The sequence below is a fragment of the Nuphar pumila genome, chromosome 10 (assembly GCF_984573655.1).
Source record: "Nuphar pumila chromosome 10, dmNupPumi1.hap1.1, whole genome shotgun sequence".
Lineage (NCBI taxonomy): Eukaryota > Viridiplantae > Streptophyta > Magnoliopsida > Nymphaeales > Nymphaeaceae > Nuphar > Nuphar pumila.
In genome coordinates, this window is record NC_143258.1 from 100,836,001 (window position 1) to 100,863,588 (window position 27,588).

Here is a 27,588-nt window from a genome sequence, read left to right on the forward strand (position 1 = left end):
AGTTCATTTACTTTTCATTTACAAATGTAACAATTTTATCATTGTGTTACTAATTTATGTTGATATAATTGTTATTGACAGTTGTGGTGAACATATTGAAGAAGTGAAGAGGTTCTTGCACAAAAAATTTAAGATGAAAAATCATGGTCTGTTATGATATTTTCTTGGGATAGAGATAGATTGGTAAACTGATTCCCTTATTTTAACTCAATACAAATACACGATGAATCTTCTAAATAAAATGGGCATGAAAGATTGTAAACATGCTGCAACTCCAGTTCTTGTTCATCAAAGATTGAGCGCAAATGATAAAAAATTATTTCATGACCCAACACAGTTCAAAAGCATAGTTGGAATGCTGCAATATCTCACTTTCACTCATCCAGATTTGTTTTTGCTGTTAATTAGGTATCACAATTCATGCATCAGCCTAGAACATCACATATGGAGGGTGTGAAAAGAATTTTGAGATATTTAAAGGGCACTGTTGGAGATGACTTGCTCTAAAAAAAAAGGGTACCACATGAATATATGTTAATGGTTACGGCTTATTCAGATGCCGATTGGGCAAGAGATCTTGATGAGAGAAGGTCCGTTTATGGATACTATATTTTTCTTGGAAGAAATTTGGTCTCATAGAGTAGTAAGAAACAAAAGGCTGTTGTGAGGTCCCGTAAAGAGGTTGAATATCGTTATATGGCTACAGTTACTGCTAAGATGATATGCATTAGACACATGTTGTATGATTTGGGAGAAGTTATCCCCAAGTCATTCTTGTTGTGTGATAATCAATGAGCTATCAAGATTTTAGTAAATCTCATTCAACATAGAAAGGCAAAACATATCGAAATTGATCAATATTTTATTCATCAAAAAGTGGAGGATTAGGAGATTGAGACCAGCTATGTCTGGATTGAAGACCAAGTGGCTAACTTGTTCACTAAAGACCTTATACAGAACAAGTTTTTGTATTTAAGAAGCAAGTTGTTCATGGTTGTTAACCATATACAACTTGACGGAGGCTATTAGAGCGTGAGGTTTGAAGTAGTCAGATCTAGATCTTTATCCAAATCTATATTACTCAGTTTATGACATCACTGTTCACGATGTTACTGTTCACGTCTCTTAGTTTTCTATTGTTTTATTATATATTATATTTTTAAAATACTCTTTATTAGTCTTCTTGTATTTTGTGTTAATAAGAGGGTTAGTAAAGATGTATTTTAGTGTAAAGTGAATATAAACAGTCACAATGGGGCACAAATTTTTTATATCGAGAATCGTGAGAGTTCAACCCAAAACTTTCTCTTGTCTTCTTTCTCTGTGCATGAACCTCACTAACTTGTAAGTGTATAGAAATAAGTAATGCGAGGTATAACCCACTAATTTTGAAACAAAACCCCAACATTTATCACTGCTATCATCACTGCTCACAACAAGGGCTCCCAATCAGAGCTGTTGAAACTTTCTTACTCGAAAGCATGAGGGATCATGCACACACACATTTCCAAGAATTGCAGAAATTTATTATTTTTTAGTGCTTTTGAAATTTCTTACTTGACCCATTTCAAAAAATTGCCGAGGAAAGCTTTCAAAGGGGCCATAAGAAACAATCCGGAACTGCATTTTCAGAAAGTAAAATCATTATAAAACCTTGCACCATCTTGGCCAGTAGGCCTCCACACACCTGACTAAGTGGGTAAGTTTAATGCATTCAAGCTGAAGGATGCTGAAGAGCTCGATACCGGGGTGCACCTCTTGCCGCAAGGTTGGAGCCAATAGGAAATTATAGGTACAGAGGAGTACTCAGGGGTTTTACTCCACGGGCACCAAAACAGTCACCATCCATGTGGCACTTCTCAGTCCATAATGGGATGTCCAAGCAAAAGTAGTGGTTTCTCCCCAATATAAAAAAAGAAAGGAAAAAAAAAAAAACTTGCACCATCTACATCAGCAAAGTAGAAATATTGCTGGAAGAAGAGACAGAAAGAAGAAAAAAACATATATTGTGATACAACAAACAGATATTATTGATCTATTATTGTAGATCTTATAACCAAGATCAATGCTGCCAGGAACCGGTTCTTTTTTTTTTCCTTCTTTGGGCATAAGAATCATGAATTCTTCCAGAAAGAAGAAAAAAACATATATTGTGATACTACAAACAGATATTATTGATCTATTATTGTAGATCTTATAACCAAGATCAATGCTGCCAGGAACCAGTTCTTTTTTTTATCTTCTTTGGGCATAAGAATCATGAAGTTGTGTCTCAACAACAAAAGGGAGAACCAAGAATGGCTTAGCTATGGGTGATCACGCTCTGTAAGAACCTCTCAACATTGTCTAGCCCGCAGAGTTCTTTGATAACGTTCATAGTAGCAGGAGTGTCCATCCTAAAGATTGCAGAAGGCTCCTCTGAATTGTCGTAAGCACGTAGATCACTCCTTGCTGCCTTTATAGCTTCCCTTGTTGCACAGTGCACCGAAGCTGCAAGAAGCAATGGTGGCTCCCCGGAAGCTGTACAAAAAGATAATAAAAACAATCGATGTTCATGCATATGATAAACAAGGCTAGGAATCACAGGATTTCCAACTCGTAGTCTATAGCTAGTTCCACTTATGAGAGTATAACTGGAAACTTGATTTATGACTTGGACCAGCAAATTCTAAATGGGTCTCAACGCTCACTTCAGTTCAACTGTATGGCACTAAATATAGATAATAGACAACAAATGCAAGCTCTAGTTCAACTCTATGGCACTAAATATAGATATACGCTGCATATGCACATATTCTTTATGTACAATGGAAGGGAATATGGACAGGAACAGAGAACATGAAAGTCAAGGACATGAGAAAGCAGCACCTTTGGAGGAAAGAACACGATTTTTGTGATGACCGCTGCTCAATATTTCAACATTGAATTGGTGAGGAATTGTGTCAATTGTAGGAATCTTGTATGACCAAGTACCATCCGACAAGACCAGTCCATCAGAGTTTGTGACATGCTCTTCCAACATAAAGAAACCAATTCCTTGAACAAAAGCACCCTCAATCTGTAAGACATTTGAAAAGAAAATGCTTAAGTGAATTCGTACAGTGAGATCAAACATAAAAGTTACCACAGATCAGCAATATTCAAGGATCTCCAGAAGTCCATGAGATGCATGATATTGTATGTTTGGTTTTATTTGAATAAATGTCTTTTAACATACTCAAGTTCATGCTAATTTGTTCAGAGTGCATGGTGCATCCCAAATAAGCATATCACCTCTCCCCATATGAAACAGCTATGCACAAATTCATAAGAACTTGGCCTGCTGACTAGGAGAAGCAAAAATACCTGATGCATCAAATAGACATAAAAGCAACGCCGATAGGTAAAAATGAGATCATATTTTTTCCCCTTATTTTAGATTTGAACTCAGCCTGTCGCCAATGCTACCTTCCAAGACATAACATGAAAAGTCAAAAAGTGAGACACAGAGATACACATGACCATATTATGCTGCCATGTTGACAAAGACGACATCATTATGCATAATGCGTGGTCTATAATAAATGCAAACTACTGACTATTGAGCACATCTACGTTAATGACCAGATATGTATCAATTACAGCAGTGGAACCACAGATTAATATCTGCCTAGAGAATATACAAACTGAAAGTTTATGCTCATAGATGAAAACAAAACTGAAAGTTTATGCTCATAGATGAAAACAAAGGTCAAGCATGTCAAGCCTAGTGTACATTTGAGTAAAAGAAAATCAAAGGTTAACCACTTCCACTTCCACTTCCATTAGACATGAACTGGCATGCCCAACATACAAAAGCCCAAAAGATAATAATAATTTTCGATACTAGGTATAGAACATGAGATTTCATAAGGGATGGACCTTAACCTGAAAACTGCAATTTCCTTACCGATGGAAAAAAGGGTGATTTAAAGAGCATGATGATCATCCATCTTTCATGACACTTAGAAACTGAGTCGAGATGTGCCATAGGATGCACATTTCCAGCAAAAATTGAAGCATGGTTTTTATATGGCTTGCCTAAACCCCATGTTTGGGCCACCATACTTGGAAACTGATGGTCTAGATTCATATTTCTCAGAAGAAAATGTAGTGCACAACGTTGACAAATCAAAACCTCCCAATCTCAAAGATTGGATGCCCCTATATGAGGCTTATGCAAGGACAGGATCACCAGGCACGGATTATATCTCAGTCAACCATGGAGAGACTAGTACGATAGTGGTTTCAGTTTGAGATGAATGCCAGTGTTTTATTGGGTTAATCTTGTATGAAAATCTAGTGTCAAGAAAACCACTACAACTAAATCCCATCACACTTCTTACCAACCTGTCCAAGATCTACAGCAGGATTTAGACTTAATCCACAGTCATATGTTAAGTCTGTACGTAAAATTGTTGTAGCTCCCGTTAAAAGATCAACCTCTACCTGCAGGAAATGAGACTAGAATTATTTTTTTTTCACCAACAAAAAAATGTACGAACTCCATATAGCTCCCTACTGTTCTTGGACATAACAGTGCCAAGTTAGAATAGTTTTACCTCACTTGCTGCAGCACCAAAATTCAGATATTGTGATGAACTAGGACCTGGGATCCAGTATGTGCTTGCTGATAGGTTCACTAATTGGAGGTGTGCCTGAAAAGTAAGAAACAACAGATTCTGTTTCACATGTCCATTTAATCCCAAAGGAGAACTGCAGTTGGATCAATTAAGTATCATAAATTCAATGACAATGCGAAAAACAACTATGAGTCAAGACACCAAAACTTTCATTAGAACATCACACATAAACATTAAACATGTTAAATACAAGAGCCTGATCCTAAGATACCACAAAATCAGTCAAAAGTAATCTGCATCAGTGTCAAAAGCTGCACATACCAGCTTAATCAAAAGATAATCACCAGATAAAAAAAATCATTATATTTCCAAGGGTGTCACATGTAATTTTCAAGGTGGAGCTATATTACTAGGATAACCTCATTTTTACTCATGTACCCACATCCCCACGTGGTGGATTTTAAAACAATACAACAAAATCTGCAAGGTTGATAACCTGGGTAGTAAAGGTGCAGGTACGAATGTCAGTGCGGGTGCAACATGGCAATTTCAAAAAACTTGGGTGGGCAGAGTGCATATATATACATATATATATATATAATTCATATAAAAATATACAATTATAAATTTTTTTATGCTTTTAATTTTTTTTTAACTTGGACAATTTTGGACCTGTGTCACATAGGTGCAGTTGCGACACAGGTGCTTTGGGGTTGCAAACTTATGTCATGCCTTGAATTGAGTTCCAGATACATGAACCCAAGTCAGTGTCTAATATTATTTTTGATTTATCGCTTTGGATGCGACTAAACCCAATGTCCGCTATATACTTGTGAAGATGGATAAGCCACTCCTATATAATGTTGGAGATCAGGCTGATCAGCTGCTGAGGGGGTCTCTGTCTGATGCTATACCATAGAAGGATAATCCTGGTGCAGATTGTTTTGTCAGTAGAATAAGTATATGAAAAAGTCTATATCAACAATTATTCTCCTGAATAGTGGAAGAAGACGATGAGAGATTCTTTCCTATGCTGCTGAGAAAATAAACTGGCATGCTATAACTTTCTACATAAGAATTTTGAGGAAGTCTCTAGATCCATTTCTGAGACGATATCTTCAGAAGTCCCTCTTAACCGGCCCTAAATAAATACCATAGAAGTTTTGGCAGAAGATTCCAATGGAGGGTTTTTACCAAAATACTCCTCAGCCCTAGAACAGGCAGAAAGAATATTATAAGGCATCCAAATGATGAAAACAAAAACCATAAACCATAAAAAGCAAGCAAATTGAGCTAGAGCCTTCAAGGTCAGACCTAAAAGAAAGATCATCCAAACATTGTGCATCAAGGTCCTACATCCGACGCATTTTTAAGTGCTCTACATACAAAATTGTCAACAAAGACATAAGCCACTGCAACATGTTCCTGGCCACTGATAAGACGGGTGCTTTTCAATCAAGATTACAGGGAAAAAATTACAATTAGTCCCACTAATGGTGCATAATTGGATCTATGGATAAAAATTTCTCATATAGCAAAAATAACACATTCAATATAACTGGACATATGCTGCCACATGAGTACATGAACGTCCAGCCCATCGAAATATTACCCAAGTCATGACATCATATATAAATTAGCCAAAATGGTCCTAATATCGGACTAGGGCCAACTCAAACTCAACAAGCTAGGGAAAAAAAGACCATAAACTGTTTACCTTATGATATCCTGATGCTGCCATGTCTTTACATGTGCAATGCTGTCATCACCATGGGTTGGAGGGCTATTCACCTACAAAGGTGAATAGGACACTCACAACATGGAAGTGCCTAAGATGCACAACATGCCCATTCTAGCCACAGCTGACAATGTAATCAGGTTATTGAACCTCATGCATTGGATCACTGCCAACTCCATCTCACCAGGCAGATGGCACATTAAGCACAATTTGGGACTACCCAGGATATCAACATCTTGATGGAGCAAATAAGCTTAATAATTTCAATCTTATTCTATCTCATATTAAGCATTGTAATCAGCCTCAAATACCATGATTTTCTTACTACTAGAAAATCCCATTAGTTGCTTACACTTTGATCTCCACCAGTTTCGTAGTTTCAATATGTAAAACAACTGTAAAATACAACATACAATCACATAGATGGCACCATAAAAGGCCACATAAATCTTTAGTCCCAACAGAATGAGAAGTATTTTATGGTATCGTTTGTTACCTAAGCAAGAATTAGGTCTTCATCACCTTATCATAGGGCAACAAAATTCAAGTTTCCAAAGAATCCTTAAGTGTAAAAGCAGGTTAAATTCATGAGAGATCAATTATTTGTTGGATGAGATTGTAAACAGTAAACAGTTTGGTGAACCTTTCAACATCCACCACATTAACACATGCATACACACACAACACATGGTTTCTTGTAAAAGCTGTTGTTAAATATAAACACAAGTAAAAAATCATATATCCCAACTATGGCTACCTGAAAAATACACAAAATATTCCATAGTAAGTATCAACTACCTCAAATCCCCCACCTGGAGTATCAAAGCATCCCATGAGACAACATCCATTTTCTCCTGCAGTTTTTCCATAATAGGCAGAAGTCTTTCTACTAATACATCACAAGCTAAACGCACTGCTTCACAACTTGACTCAGATGTGGTGCTCCCAGCAGTAAAACCTCCCTGTACTAGACTTAGAGTATCTGCCTGAATAACACGTACTCTCTCCAGAAGATCTTGATTCACGTCATTCAATAACCTACCAAGAGAAAATGCAGTCATTTGCTTCACCTTTGTCCAGAGTCCTTGGCCTAGCTCAATGCCTCCAACTTCAACAACAACTGAGCCATCATTAAGAACACTCACTTTTCCAGGTGTTGGTCTCACTCTAACTTTATGCACAATCGGCACAATGGACAATCCTCGTTTCCTCCACCGGTTACAACTATTGAACTGTCTTACAGCTTCAGCTCTGCTAATATAGCATGATGAAACAATCAACTTGTCCAACACCAAAGGCAAAGTGTACTCAGGAGGTTCACCACAACTGTCTCCATAGAATACCTTAAGGCTTTCGAATGTGTGCAAATTTTTCTTTCGTACATCATTGGCTTCCATACATAGAGTTGAAGCAACATGTTCAATAACAGTTTCTGCAATAAATGTTCCTTGTACATCTCCCGGGCCTCGCATGGCTGACTTGGTCAAAAGATTGGTCTTGCAGACCCTAATGTCAAAAGAAAGGGATTGCCAGTTATACTTATTCAGTGTTTCCACAACCGCTAGTGGAATGATTGGACTGACATCTGCTGATATTCCCGCATCAATTAATATATCAACGTGCAACGCTGTAATTGTCCCATCAACTTTAAAACCCACTGTGTACTTCACTTTCATAGGATGTCTTCCCATTACTGTTCTCATATCTGTCTTACGGTCAAGATACATTCGAACAGGCCGGCGTAATCTATGTGCGGCTAGTGCACAAGCTGTTGCAACCTACACATCACAAAATAACATTTTCCATCATGAAGTTGAATAGTTCCATAGCTTAACTAAGATCCCTTTAACAATAACAAATAATACAATTGGAAAAACTGCCTATTTTTGCAACTTCAAAGGTTGAACAGCTTGAAGACAAAATTCATGGTTTGTCCCATACATTTAAGAGAACAAGAGGTTGCAGTACATTAAACAAATACCATTAGGGACAAACGTAAAAATTCATTGAGATGAATAGTACAGTTGAAAATAAAATAAACACTAGGCAAATAAAATCCTGCAACCAAAATAAAGGTTATTAGACACACTATTCAGTTTCAATTTTGAGAAAATGAAATCACCCTTCAATCACCTGCAAGTTACAATCTGAAAAAAAAAAAAAATCTATAACAGGATGGTACTCACAGGAACGGATCTAAAGGCTTTCCCACCAAATCCACCTCCAACCCTTCTTGAAATTACACGCACATTATGGTCTGGAACGCCAAGGCATTTGGCAATTGCAACTTGACAGGTCTCAGGCACCTGTGTTGAGCTGTAAACAACCATGCAGTCATCTTCATCTGGTACAGCAAGTGCTGTTTGTGGCTCCATATAGAAATAATATTGTGAACCAATCTTTACCTGAAAATATGTTATTGTTGGATATCATGTACATCTAAGCTGCTTAAGCAAACAAATGAAAGGATACCATTCTTAGTATATAAAAAACTGCAAAAAAGTATCCCCACTTAATAACCAAAATGGAGGAAAACTTGAAGAATAAAAAAAAGTTATGTCTAGCATATTTCAGCTGAGTAAATCTAAAGTTGCAGAAAAAAGTTATGCCCATTTAGCAACCATAATAGAGAAAAAGCTAAAGAAGAAAACATCAGTTATAATGAACATACTTCAGCTGAGTGAATCGTGTGATCAGCCTCAGACATTCCTTTCGAGAAATCCCCAACCTGTTGTGGACAAAGAAAAGATGGAGCCTGATAAAAGCTAGATCTTGAGACAGCTTCTTCAACGGATAGAATTGGAGGCTCTAGATTTTCAGTATCATAGTGCACTTTCACATTCTCAGCAGCCATACATGCATCTTTTCGTGTTTCTGCAATCTAAAAGAAAGAATCTGTTACATAAATTTTGAAATTCCAATTTCCTAGAAGAATCCTTCTCAAAGAAAAGTGCCCACATGTCCAAAAGATAAATTACCACGACACCAAGTGGTTGACCCACATACTGAGTAATATCATCAGCAAATAATGGTTCGCTCCCAAACATTGATTGAGGTCCAATATTTTGTCCTCCTTTTGGAATATCTTTAAATGAAACAAGTGTAACAAATCCTTGAGATGCTGAAGCAGGGCTTAGTTCGATCTTCTTCACATGTGCCAAAGGTTTTGTGCTATAAACAAATGCTCCATGTAAACAGTCCCTTGAGGAAGGAAGGTCATCCACATATGTTGCCTCACCTGCATAGATTTTACTTAGTGTGCATTTGAATTGCAGACAGCGGAAAACGGAATAGCGCATCCTGTCCGGTCGCATCCATGGACATTCCAGAACGCGCTGTCCTGCCCTGTCCAAGAATCATTACTTTTTTTTGGCAATCGTGACTGTCCGTCTGCCACTGTTAAGTCTTTAGAAGCATGAGCATGTCAATTATTATGACATAAATGATATTTAGCCAAATTAAGTTTGCTCTAATAGGACCACAACCATCATGTGTGCAGCACCTTTGTCGCATCTAAATTTTATATCGACGACATAAAGACCCCAGATTTTGCACAAGAAAACTTTAGTATAAAAAGAATTAGAACACATTTTAGGGATGGTTGATTGATTTGTCTCTTAGAGGTGTACACCTACTTCAATAAACAAAGACAAACATACTTGGGGCCTAACTCGCATTTGCTCGAAAAGGCACTCAAATTTTTATTAAAAGAACATGGTAAGTTGGTAACTAAATAGTCAGCTTTATACTGCTGCAAAAAGATGCAGTACAGTAAAATCTAGATCATAAATATGCAATGTAAGCAGTAATCCAAATGGATTAGTTTCTTTAGAAGAAGACTGATGTGCTTTGACCAACTTATAGCAGCTACAAGCTACATCATTCGTCTCAAAAACTCTGTAATTGTTTAAAATCATAAGACTAGAAAAATCACTTAAAACACATGCTGAATATAGTATATCTGTTGGACAAAGTTTCATAGTTGGCATTTTGATAGCTCACAAAAGCATAGAATGGCACACAACCAGCATTAGAATAGGCGTTATTAAGGAAATGCTGCTGCTTTTCCGACTATTCCAAATTGCCAACCAAATGGACTGTAATGAAGTGGATTGAATCCTATACACATGCAAGAACACACTTTCAATCAAGTAAAAATACTTGATTGAATCACGAAACCACCCACACAAGGGTCTACAAACTTGTTATTGCATAGAAGCACTCAAGAATGAGTTAGGAATACAAGGCCACAAGAGGCCAATTTATAATACAATGGAGCCAATGGGGTGCAGCTCAATATAGCTGTTGGGGCTGCACTCAACAGTCATAAATATAGCTGTTGAGGCAGCTCCAACAGCTATATGGAGTTGTCCCATCAAATCTGAAAAAGACAAAAAGGTAAAAAAAGAAAAAGACAAAAATAAATACATAAAATAAAATGCAGAAATGTCAGCCCTTAATGGGCTGACACCTATTACAGAGAAAAGACCGAAATATCCCTAATGGGTATTTCAGTTAACAATAAACACATATATACATATACATGTATATATACATATATATACATGTATATGTATATCTTAACAACCCCCCTCAAACTCATGGTGCAACAACTGAGAGTTTGCCGAGTAGGAAGTGAAATCTGGGTGAAGGAAGTGCTTTGGTGAAGAAGTCTGCGAGTTGATACTCTGATGGAACATAAGGCAGTGTGATAGTCTTCCGCAGAAATTCTTCCCGAACATAGTGGAAATCCATTTCAATGTGTTTTATCCTCTCATGAAACGTATGATTGCTCGCGATATATACAACACTCTTGTTGTCACAGCATAATCTGGAAGGTTCTGTGGTGTCAATTCCCAAATCCTTTAGTAGCTGTCGCAACCATACTAACTCGGATGTAGTCGTTGTCATGGTGCGATACTCAGCTTCAGTTGAGGAGAGAGACACCTTCTGTTGCTTTTTGAATTGTCAGGAAATTAGGGAGTCATCTACAAAAACACACAAACCAGTAGTTGAGCGTTTATCATTCACATCCCCTCCCCAGTCAGAATCTGAGTATGCAATGACTTCTAATGAGGAAGAAGATGATAAAAACAATCCATGACTTATAGAATTCTTAATATATCTAATAATTCTCATTACATCACTTATATGTATTGTAGTGGGAGCATGCTGAAATTGACTGACAGAGTGAATAGCATGAGAGATATCAGGACAAATAATAGAAATGTAGAACAAAGCTCTAATCATTTGTCTGTATGGGGTTGGATCTTGTAGAGGTTCTTCATCATCCTTCTTCATTTTTGCATTTATGACCTCTGGAGTGTCAACCTGTTTTTCATTTGAGAGTCCTGATCTCTCTATGATCTTTGCGGCATACTTAGTCTGTGACAAAAAATAACCACGAGGTGAGTAAGCTACTTCAATTCCAAGGAAATACCGTAAAAAGCCAAGATCTGTCATATCAAAGTTGTCTTTAAGCACATCTTTGATATGATTTACTCCCTACTTATCACCTCCTGTGATTATCATATCATCTACGTAAAGCAACAGTATAACCATCCCTGCATTGGAAGACTTAACAAACAATGCAATGTCAGTAAAACAAGATTTAAAATGCAGTCGAGTCATCATATTACTAAATCTATCATACCAAGCTTTGGGAGCTTGTTTTAACCCATACAAGGCTTTTCGTAGACGAAGAGTTTTTCCATGTGCTAAATTCAAACCTGGTGAAGGATCCATGTAGACCTCCTCATCCAGATTACCATTTAAAAAAGCATTTTTCACATCTATTTGAAAAAATTGGCCATTTTTGGATTGATGCTATAGAGATGAGAGTTCTGACAGTCGTCATTCGAGCAACTGGGACAAAGGTCTCATCATAATCAATTCCATATTCTTGATTGTATCCCTTAGCTACTAGTCTAGCTTTATATCTTTCCAATGTCCCATCCCATTTGATTTTGATTTTGTAAACCCATCTACATCCTATAATTTTCCTTCCTTTAGGTAATGTTTGAATTTTCCAAGTTTTTGCATTTTCTAATGCTTCTAATTCATCGTTCATGGCTTTAATCTATTCTTGATGATTTTTAGCTTCATAGTAGGATGATGGTTCAAAATATGAGTGTATGGCCATTAAGCATGCTCAGTATCTTAGTTCAAAGAAATCATAGGATACAAATCTACTAAGGGCTTTTGAAATTCTTACCGATTTTCTAATACTAGCAGAATCAATATCTTGATTTTGAGAATATCTTTCTAAAGCACATGGTGGGTGCCCTTCGGTCCGCCTAGTATATGTTTGTATGTTACTATGAGATGGGTCGATATTGTTAAGATTGTTATCTATATTTTCACTTGGATCACGAGAGTCAGAGTCTTCATGATTACTTTCATGCTCATTATGAAGATTTTCATACCCTTCATGTTCATTGATGAGATAAAAAAGAAACGAATAATCACAGTTTTCTTGGGTTTTTTCCTTGCTAAAACTATCTTAATTTTCAAGAAATGTAACATTTCGTGAAACATATAATTTGTCCCTTTCCATGTCATAACATCTATATCCCTTTTGATTTTCGGCATAGCCCAAAAAAATACAAGGGATTGCTTTTGGGGAAAGTTTGTCGTTCTTATGGGTAAGAACAAAATACTTACATCCAAAGACTCTCAATTTTTTATAATCGGGGGGGGGGGGGATTTTAAGCAATTTTTCAATAGGGGATATATTTTCAATAGCTTTTGAGGGCATTCTATTTATCAAATAAACTGCCGTAAGAGCAACTTCGGCCCAAAACATTTTTGGAACATTTTTTGATACAAGAAGTGTTCTAGTGGTCTCAACAATATGTCTATGCTTTCTTTCAGCTAGTCCATTTTGTTGAAGAGTGTAATGACAAGATTTTTTGATGAATGATGTCATTTGAATCAAGAAAAATTTTAAATTCTTTTGATACAAATTCCCCTCCAGAATCGGATCTAAAAATTTGAATATTAGTTTTGAATTGAGTCTTTACATAATAGAAAAATCTTTTAAAACAATCAAGTACTTCTGACTTTTGCTTAAGAAAAAAGATCCAAGAATGTCTACTATAATCATCTACAAATATAACATAGTAATATACCCTGCCTTTAGATATAACTGGAGTCGGTCCCCATACATCCGAATGTACTAACTCAAATGGATTTTTGGATATAAATTGTCTTTGCCCAAAGGGTAAAGCTTTCATTTTGCCAAGAATGCAATCTTCACAAACCAAATTCTTTTCTTTATAATAAGTAAGAAATGAAAACAAGTGTAATTTGGTCATACTAGGATGTCCTAGTCTTTTGTGCCAATTTTCTATATCTTTCTTTTCCACAAATTACAAAAAGATTGTTTTGATAACTCAAGATTGTCCATTACATAGAGATCTCCTCTTTTATGGCCTTGCCCAATCGGTTTCCCGGACTGAAGATCCTGCATTAAACAATCATTAGAAGAAAATAAAACTTTACAACCATGATCCATAATTTGTGAAACCGATAAAAGGTTTAAATTTAATTTTGGCACAACCCTAATGTAGAGAGATGCGCCGAACCCTAGGTAGAGAGAGAGAAAGAGAGAGAGAGAGAGAGAGAGAGAGAGAGAGACGACTGTACAGGAAGAAAAACACGTTAATTCATATTAGGGCTGCTCTCTATGTTAAATAGAGAGAGGCCAAAAGAATAAATTACATCTAAGTCCATTATTAAGTAAAAATATCAAATAACCTCCAAACTAAGAAGATTTAAACTTAAACCACCTATTCTCAACACTCCCCCTCAAGTTGGAGCATAGATATCAATCATGCTCAGCTTGTCACAACATTTTGAGAAATTTGGTCTAGCAAGGGGTTTTGTAAACATATCTGCAACTTGATCTTCCGACTTTAGATATTTGGTAGTGATATGTCCAGCTTGAATCATATCCCTTACGTAGTGGCAATCAACTTCAATGTGCTTTGTTCTTTCATGAAAGACAGGATTGTTCGCTATATATGTTGCAGCCTTGTTATCGCACATCATGGTCATAGGAGAGGAAACCTTCACCTGAAGATCATGAAGAACAATACAAACCCACATCAATTCAGCAGTTGTTTGGGCCATAGCCCGATATTCTGATTCTGCACTCGACCTGGAAACCACATTTTGTTTCTTACTTCTCCAAGAAATCAAGTTGTCTCCCAAAAACACACAGAATCCTGTGGTAGATTTTCTATCTACTACAGATCCAGCATAGTCAGCATCAGAATAGGCCACTATCTTCAGAGTTCCACCTTTCCTGAACAATAACCCCTTTCCAGGAGAAGATTTTAGATATCTGAGAATCATTATGGCTGCATTCCAGTGTACCTCAGTTGGTTTGTTCATAAACTGGCTAACCTTGCTTACTGCTAAAGCAATATCCGGCCTGGTCACAGTTACATATAATAGCTTCCCTACTAGGGAGCGATAGATTTTGCTATCAACTGGTTTTGACCCTTCTTCAAACAACTGAACTTTATGGTCCATGGGAATATTTGCTGGTTTAGCTCCCAACATTCTCGTTTCTTTTAATAAGTCAAGAACATACTTCCGTTGAGACAAAACCATCACTTCACGGCTTCTAGCAACTTCTATACCCAGGAAATATCTAAGTGAACCAAGGTCTTTTGTAACAAAGTGCTTTTGAAGATGAGCCTTTGTGTTTTCAATATCTTTCACATTGTCTCCTGTAAAAATGATGTCATCCACATATACCACCATAACAACTATGCCTGAGTTAGTTTTCTTGATAAATAGAGTATGATCTGCCGCTGACCTATTAAAGCCAAAGCATGACATCACTTCAAACAACTTTTGAAACCATGTGTGAGGACTCTGTTTCAATTCATAAATCGCCTTTCTCAATCTACACACCTTCTGACACTCTCCCTCAACCTCGAAACCTGGAGGTTGTTGCATGTAAACGGTCTCAGATAGATCCCCATATAGAAATGTATTTTTTACATCTAATTGGCACAAGCTCCAACCATGCTGAACAACTACTGAGAGAACAAGACGAATGGTACCCATCCGTGCAACAGGAGAAAAGGTTTCAAAGAAATCAATACCATATGTCTGAGTATACCCTTTCGCTACTAATCTGGCCTTGTACCTTTCAATAGAACCATCAGATTTGTACTTTATTGTATATACCCATTTACATCCAACAATGTCAGCATCTGCTGGGGAATCAACTAGATCCCATGTATGCTGAGAGACTAAAGCATCCATTTCTTCTTGCATAGCCAGCTTCCAGCGATTATCAAGCTCTGCCTGTTGATAGTTCAGAGGAATAGTTTCAGCAGATAAGGCTGAAATAAAAGACTTCATCTGATTTCCAATTCTGGCATCGGAGACAAAATGAGATATGGGATATAAGGTACATTGTCGTGTCCCCTTTCGTAGAGCAATAGGCCTGTTATCATCATCACGAAGATCACTATTGTCAGTAGAACTTACCTTAGGAGAAGAAGAAGATGAAGGCACTTGCGGAAGTGGAGCTCTACGCACATATATCAATGGAGGATTATGAAATCTGGAAGAGGATGAAGTTTGGTTCGGTAATAAGGGCACGGATTCCAAAGGAAAAGGAGGTATAGGTAGTGGAAAAGACTCAGCTGGATCAACCTGCAGCGGGGAACCGGTACTAGAGTAATATGGAGTGGATTCTAAGAAGATACATCCGCACTGACATACTCTCGGCGAGAAATAGGATCATAACATCGATATCCCTTTTGATTTTTGGGATAACCTATAAATATGCATTTTGTAGCTTGAGCAGCTAATTTATCACGGTCAGAACCAAGTTTGTGGACAAAACAAACACATCCAAATATTTTGGGCGAGAAAGAGAAGAGTGGGGCATTAGGTTTTAGGATATGTAATGGAATTTGATCACCCACGGAAGATGAAGGCATGCGGTTGATCAGATAACAAGCAGTGGTAATCGCATCACCCCAGTATAACGCAGGAACATTAGATTGAATCATAATGGTCCAGGCAACATCAAGCAGGTGCCTATGTTTTCGCTCAGCCACCCCATTTTGTTGAGATGAATAGGCACAGGAAGTTTGAGGTTGGATGCCATGATCTTGGTAAAATTATAACAAAACTTTTGATTTAAACTCAAGAGCATTATCAGTGCGAACAATCTTGACAATAGATTCAAACTGAGTTTTTATTTCAAGAATTAAGGATTTGATAATACTTGGAACTTCAGATCGTTCTTTTATTAAAAACACACATGACAACTTAGAGAAGTCATCAACAATAACTAGATAGTATCAACACTAAGTCCTAGTAGGAATCTTACTAGGACCCCATACATCTGCATGAAGAAGTTCAAAAACTTTATTACTAGACTGACTCTGACTCGAAAGGAACAAACTTCGATGATGTTTGCCCAACTGACATGCTTCACACTGAAATGATGTGGTGGAAGGAATTTGAGGAAAGACCGAGCGAAGCTTTGACAATGAAGGATGACCAAGACGACGATGCCACTGAACAAGACTGAATGAGTGTTTCACTGCAGCATGAACATTAACCATTGGATGATGTAGGTAGTAAACTCCATTTTCTTCATAGCCTCCACCAATCTTCTTCCCCGTCAGCAAATCTTGAAAATGACAACCCATCGGATCAAATATTACTCTACAATTTTGTTCTCTTATAAGGCAACTAATAGAGAGTAAACTTTGAGGAAAGTTTGGAGCATGAAGAACATTTTGCAATTGTAATGAGGAGAATATAGAAATATTTCCCTGACCAACAACCGGGGAGAAACTCCCATCGGCTAATGAGACTCCTCGATGAGCATTAATATCCTTTAGATCTGAAAAAACAAGTGAATTTCCATACAAATGTCTAGATGCACCAGAGTCAATAATCCACTTACTGTCAGTCAGATGAAGATGATTTCTGGTTGAATAGGCAACACCAGCTACAGGAGGGATGAAACTCAAAGGACGAAGAGCTATCAGCTCATCATATTCAACACGACTGAGGGTGATACTACTGTCACTTGCAGAGATGTTTTCCTGTACCTTTGTTGCCTCGAGAGTAGTAACATTTGCTTTAGGAGCATATGACTTTGATGAAGAAGAGGTTGGTCGGCCATGCTTATCCCAGCAACGATCTTCTAAATGTCCAGATTTTTCACAGAATGTACATTGAAGCTTTCCTCTGCCTCCCATACCTCGTCCACGACCTCGTCGTCTGATATTCTGAAGATTTCCACGCCCATAACCAAATGAGACAACTAGAGCAGATGACTAAGTCACAGGCAGAGATTGTAGAAGAGAGACTGCAAGTCTACTCAGACGATTATATGCCTCAACAAGAGTAGGTACATCTGAACCAGTCAACATTTGGACTTTTGCAACAGAGAATTCTGAAGATAAACCTGTAAGAAACCGAGCAACCATAGTTTGTTCTTGATGATCCTTTTGTTTCGAACAACAAAGGGGTCTGTGAGCATTAAGTCTTTCAAAGGCAGCTTTGACGGAGGCATAGTACTGGGCCAAGGTCTGATCTCCCTGCTGTAAATTATATATCTCATGTTCAACTTGCAGGATACGACTCACATTAGTCTCTTGTGAGTACGTATCTCGAAGATTGTCCCACATCTGTTTGGTTGTATTATAGTAAATTAAACCATCTGCAATAGGGGGTCCAACATTATTCATAATCCACGACATAACTATGTCATTATCTTCATCCCAGGTAACATATTTTCTCACTTTTTCAGTGGGTTCGTCTTTCAACAAGATATGTTTTCTACGATGTCTAGATACCGACATCATAAACGTTCTGGACCACCTAGCATAGTTAGTTTCATTCAACCTTACAGAAGAGCCGTACGAAAAGGGATTGGCAAATGCCTTATACTCTCCAATATGTTCCAAACTTCCAATTTGGAATCACATTTCGAAGTTTCAGCCATACTGAAGATATACTTCTGTTTTAGCAGAGATAAAAATCTGGATAGACTTCAATCAACACAGGGAATAGCGTGTGTTACACTCACACATCAACCGATACGACAACCAGCAGTTGTTCACACACAAAAAAAAACCATGACAATAAAGAACAACAGCCCACAACAAGAATATTTTCCCAGCACAGCAGGGAATCAAGCCTGCAGTTTCCACGACAGTAGTGAACATCAGCCCACAAACATGAATAATAGTTCTAATTTTTTTTTCAGCACAGCAGGGAATCACGACCAACATAACTATGCATACACAAAAACTGAATCATAACAGAGGTTGCTCCCAGACATATATAGCTCGACAGTCAGTCATATCTCAATCACTAGCAACAGCACAACAAGGCTGATAGCTGTTTCTCCCAAATAACAGGAAGTCACGAAAGGAAATCGCGAAAACAAAAAAACCATGACAAGGAGATTGCTGTTGTGCCCAAACATCAGGATATCACGGCAATAAAACTTGGCAACAAAACATCACGACAAGAAATCCAGGAAATCACGGCAGAGATAAAACTCGGCAACAGGGAATTAAAGCCACAAACTCGGCAACAGAGAATCACGGCAGGAACTCATGGCAGGGATAAAACTGTTAATATATATATATATATATATACATTCGTATATATATAAGTATATATATATACATATATGTATATATATACTATTTTAGATAAATACCCGATAGGGGTATTCTTGTAAAACCACATATGTACCTTTTTCTTTTTTATTTTTTCCTTTTTCCCTTTTTCCTTTTTCTTTTTTCTTTATTTTTTTTCCTTTTTGTAATGACCACAAGGGGGCCCCACACTTGTAGTCGTTGGGGCTCCAACGGTCAGATTTCTGACCGTTGGGGCTCCCAACGACTACAAGGGAGCCCCCCTTGTGGTTCCTTTTAGTGCTTCCCTCCTCTATAAATAGAGGAGGTCTTCCCCTCTTAAAGGTATGGGTTTTTACACCCCTCTCTCTCTTTCTTCAATAAATCCAACTTATGACTTTAAGTCATTTCCTATATTTGTGAGGTTTTGTGTGTGCACATTTGGTGTTTGTGTTCTTGGCTCTTGTAGTTACTCTTAAAGAGTGACTTTTGCTCTATTGGTGCTTCCGCCTCTTTTCATTACAAAAACTCGACAACAGGGAATCACGACAAAAAAAATAAAAAACGAGGAGCTACCAGACCAACAGCACGCATCCACGACCAGCAACACGCATCCTGTTCCCTTAGATCTAATGACAGATCTGGGCCATGACCTTGGTCAAATCCCAGATCTGTTATCAGATCTTACACAGAAAAATAAATAGCTGACCTGATTAAAAAAAAAATCGCTGGTGTAGATTAATCGTAGTTTCATCACGATCGATCACGCTCCCACGATCGATAGCTCTGATACCATGTAGAGAGATGCGCCAAACCCTAGGTAGAGAGAGAGAGAGACGGTTGCACAGGAAGAAAAACACGTTAATTCATATTAGGGTTGCTCTCTATGTTAAATAGAGAAAGGCCAAAAGAATAAATTACATCTAAGTCCATTATTAAGTAAAAATATCAAATAACCTCCAAACTAAGAAGATTTAAACTTAAACCACCTATTCTCAACACCTAATATTTAGTATGTGAAAGTTTGGTTGTTTTTGAAAGATTCCAAGACTTTTGATTTTTAAGGATATTCCGTCGGCGGTTGAAACATAAGAATCATTTGAGTTAGAATGACATTTGGATAATATTGACTCATTTAGAGTCATATGAAAAGAGGCACCGAAGTCCAAGATCCAAGAAGTCTTACCAGGGTCACCACTTGTGGATACGGCCGCCCCCGAAAAGGAAGAAGCTTGAGTTTTGAACATTGGTTGTAGCGCCTTCATTAATTGAGCTAAAGATAGGGAGCCAATGCATTTGGAGTTGTCAACATCATTCCTTTCCACCGAAGCAACTCTCTTATCATCTCGGTGGTCTTCTTTCTTTCTTTTTGGACAAAATGGCTTGATGTGTCCCAGTTCATAACAATGATAGCATATGATTTTGCCACCTTTTTTGTCATTTCTCTCATAGTTAGGATTTCTTCCATTCTCATTTTTCACAAAGTGAGGAGATTTATAACTCCTAGTATGATTATCGGGCTTTGACATAGCAAGCACGGTTTCTTCATCCTTTGAAGTGGATGGCTTCTTCAATCTATTTTCTTCCATAGTCAATTCTTCAAGAGTTTCGACTATGGATGTCACACCTCCTCTACGAAGGAGAGCCGATTTAGTTCCCTCAAATTCGGGCCTAAGCCCATTCACAAATTTGTAGAAATGCTCCGTTTTAATTTAATTTTCACGGAGTTCTACATCTTGAGGACAATGCCATTTTGGCTCAAGAAGAGCCAATTCATCCCAAAGAAGAGAAAGTGCATTATAATATTCTCTAATACCCATTTCTCCTTGGGTCATGGTTCTCACCTTGTTTTGAACATTGTATATGTGTGCAATATCTTTAAGACTATACATGTATTTAAGATATTTCCATGCATCACTAGCGAAATCAAATTTCGCTAAGCTAGAACAATTCTAGATGTCCACACTATTGATGAGCCATCCAATTATTTTGGAGTGGCCCATCCTCCACTCTTTCCATTTTTTCTCGTAATCGGCAACATCTTTACCCATTTCCTCTCCTTGAAGAGCAATCTCTTTCCCATTCTCATTTTTCGTAAGAATGAGCTTGGGTTCTCTTTCGGTACCATCCACCAAACCCCATAATCCCTTTTCCCATATTTTGAGTTTAACTATGGATGCCCACATCACATAGTTTGTATCGTTTAGGCGTACGGGAATGGAGACCATTACCTCTCTTTCATTCTCCATTTCCTTACAAGGCTAAGAAAAAGGGTAGAGAATGAAGAAGAAAGAAAAAATAGTGAAATACAAGCACTTATTTGAGAGATGGCATGCTTCACGATGCAACAATCCTCGATTTGTTGTATCCCCTAAGCGTACGATTCTCCTCTTGATATTGTCACGAACTTTCTTCAAAAAACTTGCCTTTAGACCACCAAAGCTCTGATACCATGTAATGAAGTAGATTGAATCCGATACACATGCAAGAACACACTTTCAATCAAGTAAAAATACTTAATTGAATCACGAAACCACCCACACAAGGGTCTACAAACTTGTTATTGCATAGAAGCACTCAAGAATGAGTTAGGAATACAAGGACACAAGAGGCCAATTTATAATACAATGGAGCCAATGGAGTGCAGCTCAATAAAGTTGTTGGGGCTGCACTCAACAGTCATAAATATAGCTATTGGGGCAGCTCCAACAGCTATATGGAGCTATCCCATCATAAATATAGCTGTTGGGGGCAGCTCCAACAGCTATATGGAGTTGTCCCATCAAATCTGAAAAAGACAAAAAGGTAAAAAAAGAAAAAGACAAAAATAAATACATTAAATAAAATGCAGAAATGTCAGCCTCTAATGAGCTGACACCTATTACAAAGAAAATACAGGGGTATTTCAGTTAACAATAAACACATATATACATATACATGTATATACATGTATATATACATATATATATACACGTATATGTATATCTTAACAATGGACAACAAAGAATAGTTGAAATCATACCAGAAGCTTGGAGCTCGGCACCAACTTTTTTAGTAGGTTGACCAACTGGATAGTAGTCATTGTGGATGTCCATCACTTGCCTTCCAGATGTAACGTTAACTTTCTCAGTATGAACATGTGCTGATTTGATACTGGAATTTTTCCCATTAGTCAGATTACTAGGGAGCACATGCTGACCCATATTGCCCCTTGAAAAATTCATACATCCATCAGGCTCAGTGCATGCAACCCCAGAACCTATATTAAATTCTATATTCCTTAGAGGTCCATCCAAACTTTTAAGAAGTGGGTGAAGGAAATAAAAAAGAAAACCAATAGCTAGACTTGACCTATAAGCAGGGGATGATGTGCCTATCTCAGGTACCACAATTTCTCGAAGCAACTGCAGTGCCTCAAGCAATACAGTTGGAGTGATAACCTTTCCAACCAAAAAATCTTCGACCTTCGTTGCCCGGACTGCATGTTTAGTACCATATGCACCAAAGGCCAACCGCAGATGTTCCAGAACAACATCCCCTGAGAATTTATCATTTGAAGCCTCCGCAAGGAAAGCAGCATTGAGATATGCAACTGCATTTCCAAGAGGACGTGGAGCTGCTCTGTATGTCTCAAATAACAATTTAGTTTCCTTTGCATATCTGCCATCAATCATACCATCAGCAATGGCTTTGACCTGAATACAGCCTGGTATATGAACACTTAAGAGGATGGTGTTCCAACTGCACGGAGGCTTCTGTAAGAATTTCTCCAGAGGAAGAGTCAGTTGTTCGGTGCCTACTTGTAACTTGATAGATGAACCAGCACCAAGAAGAACTGTAGCAATATCAGAAGGGAACCCTTTCCTTTGAGCCATGATCAAATTTCCCCCCAAACTTGCAGTGTTTCGTACAAATTTTGACGCAACCTTATTAAGATGCTCAGCTATTTTTCTGAACACTAACCCGCTTTCGCTTTCTAATATCTTTTCTTCTCCTAGCAATGTATCCACAACTTTAGAGATTGTAACAGTTGCCCCAAATTCTATGCCATAGTCATCCTTTTTAATTACTGACAGCTCTGGAATATGTGTCAAATCAATATACTGGTGACAGTAGTCCGTTCTTTTATAAATACCAGAACTTGTATTTCCAGCAACCAATTGCACTTGTTCTTTTGCAGATTCCATTGTATTTAGAAGTTCAGCAATAGACAAGGGTGTAATCCATTGACCTTCCCTAGACCTTTTATTTTCAGATACAACGTTACTCATCAGGGGCAGACTGGATGAAAAGCTTGTCATCTGTTTGTTTTCATTCCTTAAGAAATCTGGAAATGTACAGATTTTATTAGGTATATACATAGGCAGCTTCTTTACATCTGCATCCTCCCCTTTTTTCCAAAACGAATTAAGACCCAAATCCTCCATATCAACATCTTGTGCAAAACTCTTGCAGACATCAATGATGGGGCGGTAGCCAGTGCAACGACACAAATTGCCTGCAACAGCACTCTCTGCTTCTGATACTGTAAGCTTAGAGAACCCAGGAGCTGGGTCCGGCCGGCTACTTTTATCTGCATTAACAAGAAAAGACAAAAGGGACACGCACATGCCTGGTGTACAATAACCACACTGAGAAGCATGAAAGCCTGCAAATCTCTGATGAATCGAATGGAACCCATCTTTGCAGTTTCCAAGACCTTCAGTAGTAGTAACTGAACAACCATCTATACTATACAGAAGGGTCAAGCATGAACTAACTACACAGTCTTCTACTTCTTTGGCTTTTTTATCATATTTAGAGAGAAGAACTACACAAGCTCCACAACCACCTGCAAAAGAGCAGCACCCTTTAAAACCTTAAAGATGTGCAGATCCTTGAACAGTCGAACTTTGAGAGATGTACTCACATCTGAATGAATGAAAGCAAATCTATGCTGATGCATATTCTGAAACAAATAATGAACAGTGATGTATAGGCCTTTAAAAGTGTGATTTTCTGACTTCCATAAATTCATTCGATAAGTGCGAATTTGGCACATTTCTATTAGTTGTTTACTGCTCTAAAATCACTGAACTTCTGCCAACACTAAAAATTGCTTCAATAAATGAAAGAAAAGTGAACATTGCAGAATAATTTTTTCAAAAACCGACAAAAAACAATATGGTATTACTCTAGCACTTGGAAATTTCAAAAATAGAATATAGAGTTTCTTGAATCTTCCTTGTAATAGAACGAATCAATGGATACCACAATCCAACATCGACATAAAAGAAATCAATCAGAATTCTAAAATTAAACTGTTTAAGGCCTACCAAACTACACAAAAAAGTGAGCATTTTCCATCCCCCGTTAAAAAAGGAAGTCATCAAACTATGAAAAACACCAGAAGATAATAATTCACTCCAAACATATGAAATCTCAGGTTCCCATCTTCTGATCAATCCAAAATCCAAAACTTCTACCCAACAAAACCAACAGATAAACAAAACACACCAACATCCCTAATTAATCAAAGAAATCAACCTCCATAAACAAAAACAAGTCGGTACAAAATTGGATTTGGATCCAGAGGAACTCATAAAGAGAAAACGAGAAGACGGGTAAACTGAAAATCCAATCTCGCCCAGAAGAACATACTGCCAAAAAAACTACAATCAATTGCCTATCAAAATAATGTGTATCTCGCGTTCAACGTCATACCAAATACCAATTCCAGTGATGGTGGTAGTAAAAATTGAACAATAACAATAATAGTAATAGCAATAGTACTAATTATAATAAAGAAGAAGAAGCTCAACTCAAGTACCCATATAAGCTAATCAGACCATCTTGGCTTTGACGGGCTTAAAAGAAAAACCCAAAAAAAAAAATCTTCATAAAACCGGGAACCCATCAACGTAATCAGATTATATTTCTCAAATCCACTCCTTCCAAAGATCGAACGATCACCAAAAAAAACGATGATCATCTTACCAAGAGCACAAAACCAAAAATTACTACAAATAATTGACAGGAAAACACCCCACAAGGCTCTCTCACCTTCTCCACACCCAAGTTTAGCTCCCTTGTATGGAGTCTGAAGGCGAAGGAACTCCAAGAGGGTGGTCGAGGGATCGACTCCAGAGAGCTCCACCCTCTCCCCATTGAGTGCAAACACCAGCTTCTGCTTGCTCCCTACGACCACTGTGCTTTCCATGCTGAGTGATAGCGCTCACGGGTGCAGCAGAATGTCCAAAAGGCGGTTGGCAGCACTCTCTCTCTCTCTCTTAAAAAGGCTACTAGTCTTCATACCCACACCATATCCCATATGCTTTTTGTGCAAAAATTTCACCTCATTATTGAAAAACGGTACGGCTTTCATTCGTAAAGAGAGATGGATAATTTAGTGGGCACTTCAGAGGCAGATATCTTTAGAGATGCCTTAGATGCCGTTCATCCATACGGCAACCCAAACACTCATTTTTTTTCTTGTTTTTTAGGCCGTTCATCTACGAAAATGAATGGCTCTGAACATTTGTGTGAGACCCATCTGAGAGGGTATATTATCCAACCCTTAGTCCCTCTGGCCTGATCCTGTCTCCACTAAAATAGGCAAATTGAGCCAGTCATGATCTGGTGCAGGTTTAAGTGAGATTGGATACACCATCCATTTAGCTGTTTTTTGGCAAGTCACTGTGAGCATAAAATTGTTGGGTTTTGCACTTTTGGTATCAGAGTTTTCCAAGATAAAGAAGCGTCTGAATACTATAAAATGTTTGAGCCCCCAAGTACTTGGGAATCTGGATAAGAGGGTCAACATAGGATGTAGCAAATTCAATACTAGGAATATGCATCATTTGCCGCAAGGCTATAAAGCTAGAGCTCTGTAACAAATATCGCGACGTTTATAAAAAAATCTCGTGACTTGAGAAATTGCCTGAAAGTTTAAATCGTTAATTTCTCGCGAGATTTTCAAACCTTGACAAATATCTCAATATTTAACGTTTTTAGCAAATATTTATCGTGAGATTTTCATTTTTAAATGTGTTTTATTTATATTTTCTTACAATTTTTTTAAATTTTTTATTTCCAAGATTTTTCCGAAAAAATACAAGATTTATGAAAAATTTTAAAATCTCCCGAGATTTTGCAGTTTTTAAACTTTTGTCACTATGAGCTAGAGTACTGTTGCAGTTCCACTGTGGACCTCAGGTTTTATTGAAAGCCTGCGCATTAAGGTCGGTTGGGTTCATACCAATGTTGTCAGTATCAGTGCGTATCGGCTGACACTTATCGTATCGTCCTAAAATAACCTGAATTCATTATTTTTAATAAATGTAAAACATGCCTAAAAATAAATTATTTTAATGGTTTCAACATGTGTCACACGTTCTGATTGACACAACGAAATATTTTGTAATTATTTTTAGCCGATTCACTTGAGAATTGGTATAGGCCGATTCAACTGAATCATTGGCCAAACGATTCAGGGCCAATACCGATACTAACAACATTGGTTGATAGACATTTTGGTTAACAAAAAAAAGAAAAGAAAAAGAAACCCTACTATGAAAGCCCAAGGCTGGTTTACGGCATATTAACCGTCCGATTACAACACTTAGGAAGGATTTTATAAAGCTTCAAAAATCGATGGCATACACACAAATGTGTGGGGTCATAAAATCATGTTTTTCCATTGAAAATAACATGATCCAAAAGCCGATTTTCACTATTTTGAACATGTTAAATCCATCCATGAGATGGGTTTGGATCAAAACAACTCGCGCATGGAAGATCCAAACTCATTTGTATCTAATGGCACCATTACCAATCTATTATCCTAATTCTAAGGCTCCTATATTACGCATTTGTGAAACCTTAAGTCTGAATATGGAATTGTCGAAAAGATGGTGCCCAACATGAAATTTAAGGTAAAAAGGCGCCTCTAAATCAAGAATTTATTTTTAATTAAAAACAATAAAAGTGGGCACCATAGGATTTGAACGGCAACTTCACATGTGAACGCAAATCTGTTTTTTGTCATTTGTTTGCATTGCAAAATACATATTTATTACTAATCCAAAAATATATTTATTTTATATATTTATACATTATGAAAAAATGTAAGAGAACTTAAACGAGCTTTAACGAGCCTTATAGGTAGGGGTGGTATCGATGGGTCTGGTTTACCTGGATCCGACCCGAACCAAACCCTATAGGGTCAATGTATGGTGATAAATAATAAGATCCGATTAAGACCCAATGGTCCGATTAATACATGGATCCCTGTATAGTTTGTGAAATTGTATACCAGACCCGAATCCGACCCGAGTTTCGATTAAGACCCACAAATTTTCAATGTAAAAATGATAAGAAAAATAGTTTTACAGGATATGGTCCGGGTCTGGATGTAGTTCTTATCGGGTCTGTGTATGGCTTTTCTTATAGTGGACTTGATTAGACTTGGGTTGGGACCTGATACCATACCCGAAAACTGTGTCTAAATCTGGTACCACCTGAGTATGAACCAAACCCGACCCGTTGACACCCCTACTTATATGTGAACGTGACGTTGGTTCGATGTGCAAGTTTGAATTTTTTTTGAAAAAATGGAACTGTTTTGTGATTT

General features: G+C 37.6%; 1 protein-coding gene across 1 annotated transcript; it reads right to left on the reverse strand.

Annotated features, from left to right (window-relative positions):
- Positions 1-2,012: 2,012 nt before the first annotated feature.
- Positions 2,013-25,284, reverse strand: LOC149827601 (indole-3-acetaldehyde oxidase-like). The gene is made up of 10 exons (XM_090019520.1): positions 25,020-25,284; positions 22,000-23,808; positions 9,318-9,577; positions 9,011-9,220; positions 8,526-8,744; positions 7,152-8,117; positions 4,581-4,676; positions 4,369-4,467; positions 2,869-3,058; positions 2,013-2,520 (listed from the first exon to the last, which is right to left on the reverse strand). Exons 1-10 carry the CDS (start codon positions 25,174-25,176, stop codon positions 2,303-2,305), a joined length of 4,224 nt encoding a protein of 1,407 aa, XP_089875646.1. The 5' UTR covers positions 25,177-25,284; the 3' UTR covers positions 2,013-2,302.
- Between the last annotated feature and the right edge of the window lie 2,304 nt (positions 25,285-27,588).

Bases quoted from the DNA above. Each gene is read 5' to 3' on its own strand.
- LOC149827601 (XM_090019520.1), bottom strand. From the start codon at position 25,176: ATGGAAAGCACAGTGGTCGTAGGGAGCAAGCAGAAGCTGGTGTTTGCA. The intron at 8,745-9,010 runs GTATGTTCATTA...ACATATTTTCAG, and splicing joins ACACGATTCACTCAGCTGAA to GTAAAGATTGGTTCACAATA. The intron at 4,468-4,580 runs GTAAAACTATTC...CATTTCCTGCAG, and splicing joins TTGGTGCTGCAGCAAGTGAG to GTAGAGGTTGATCTTTTAAC.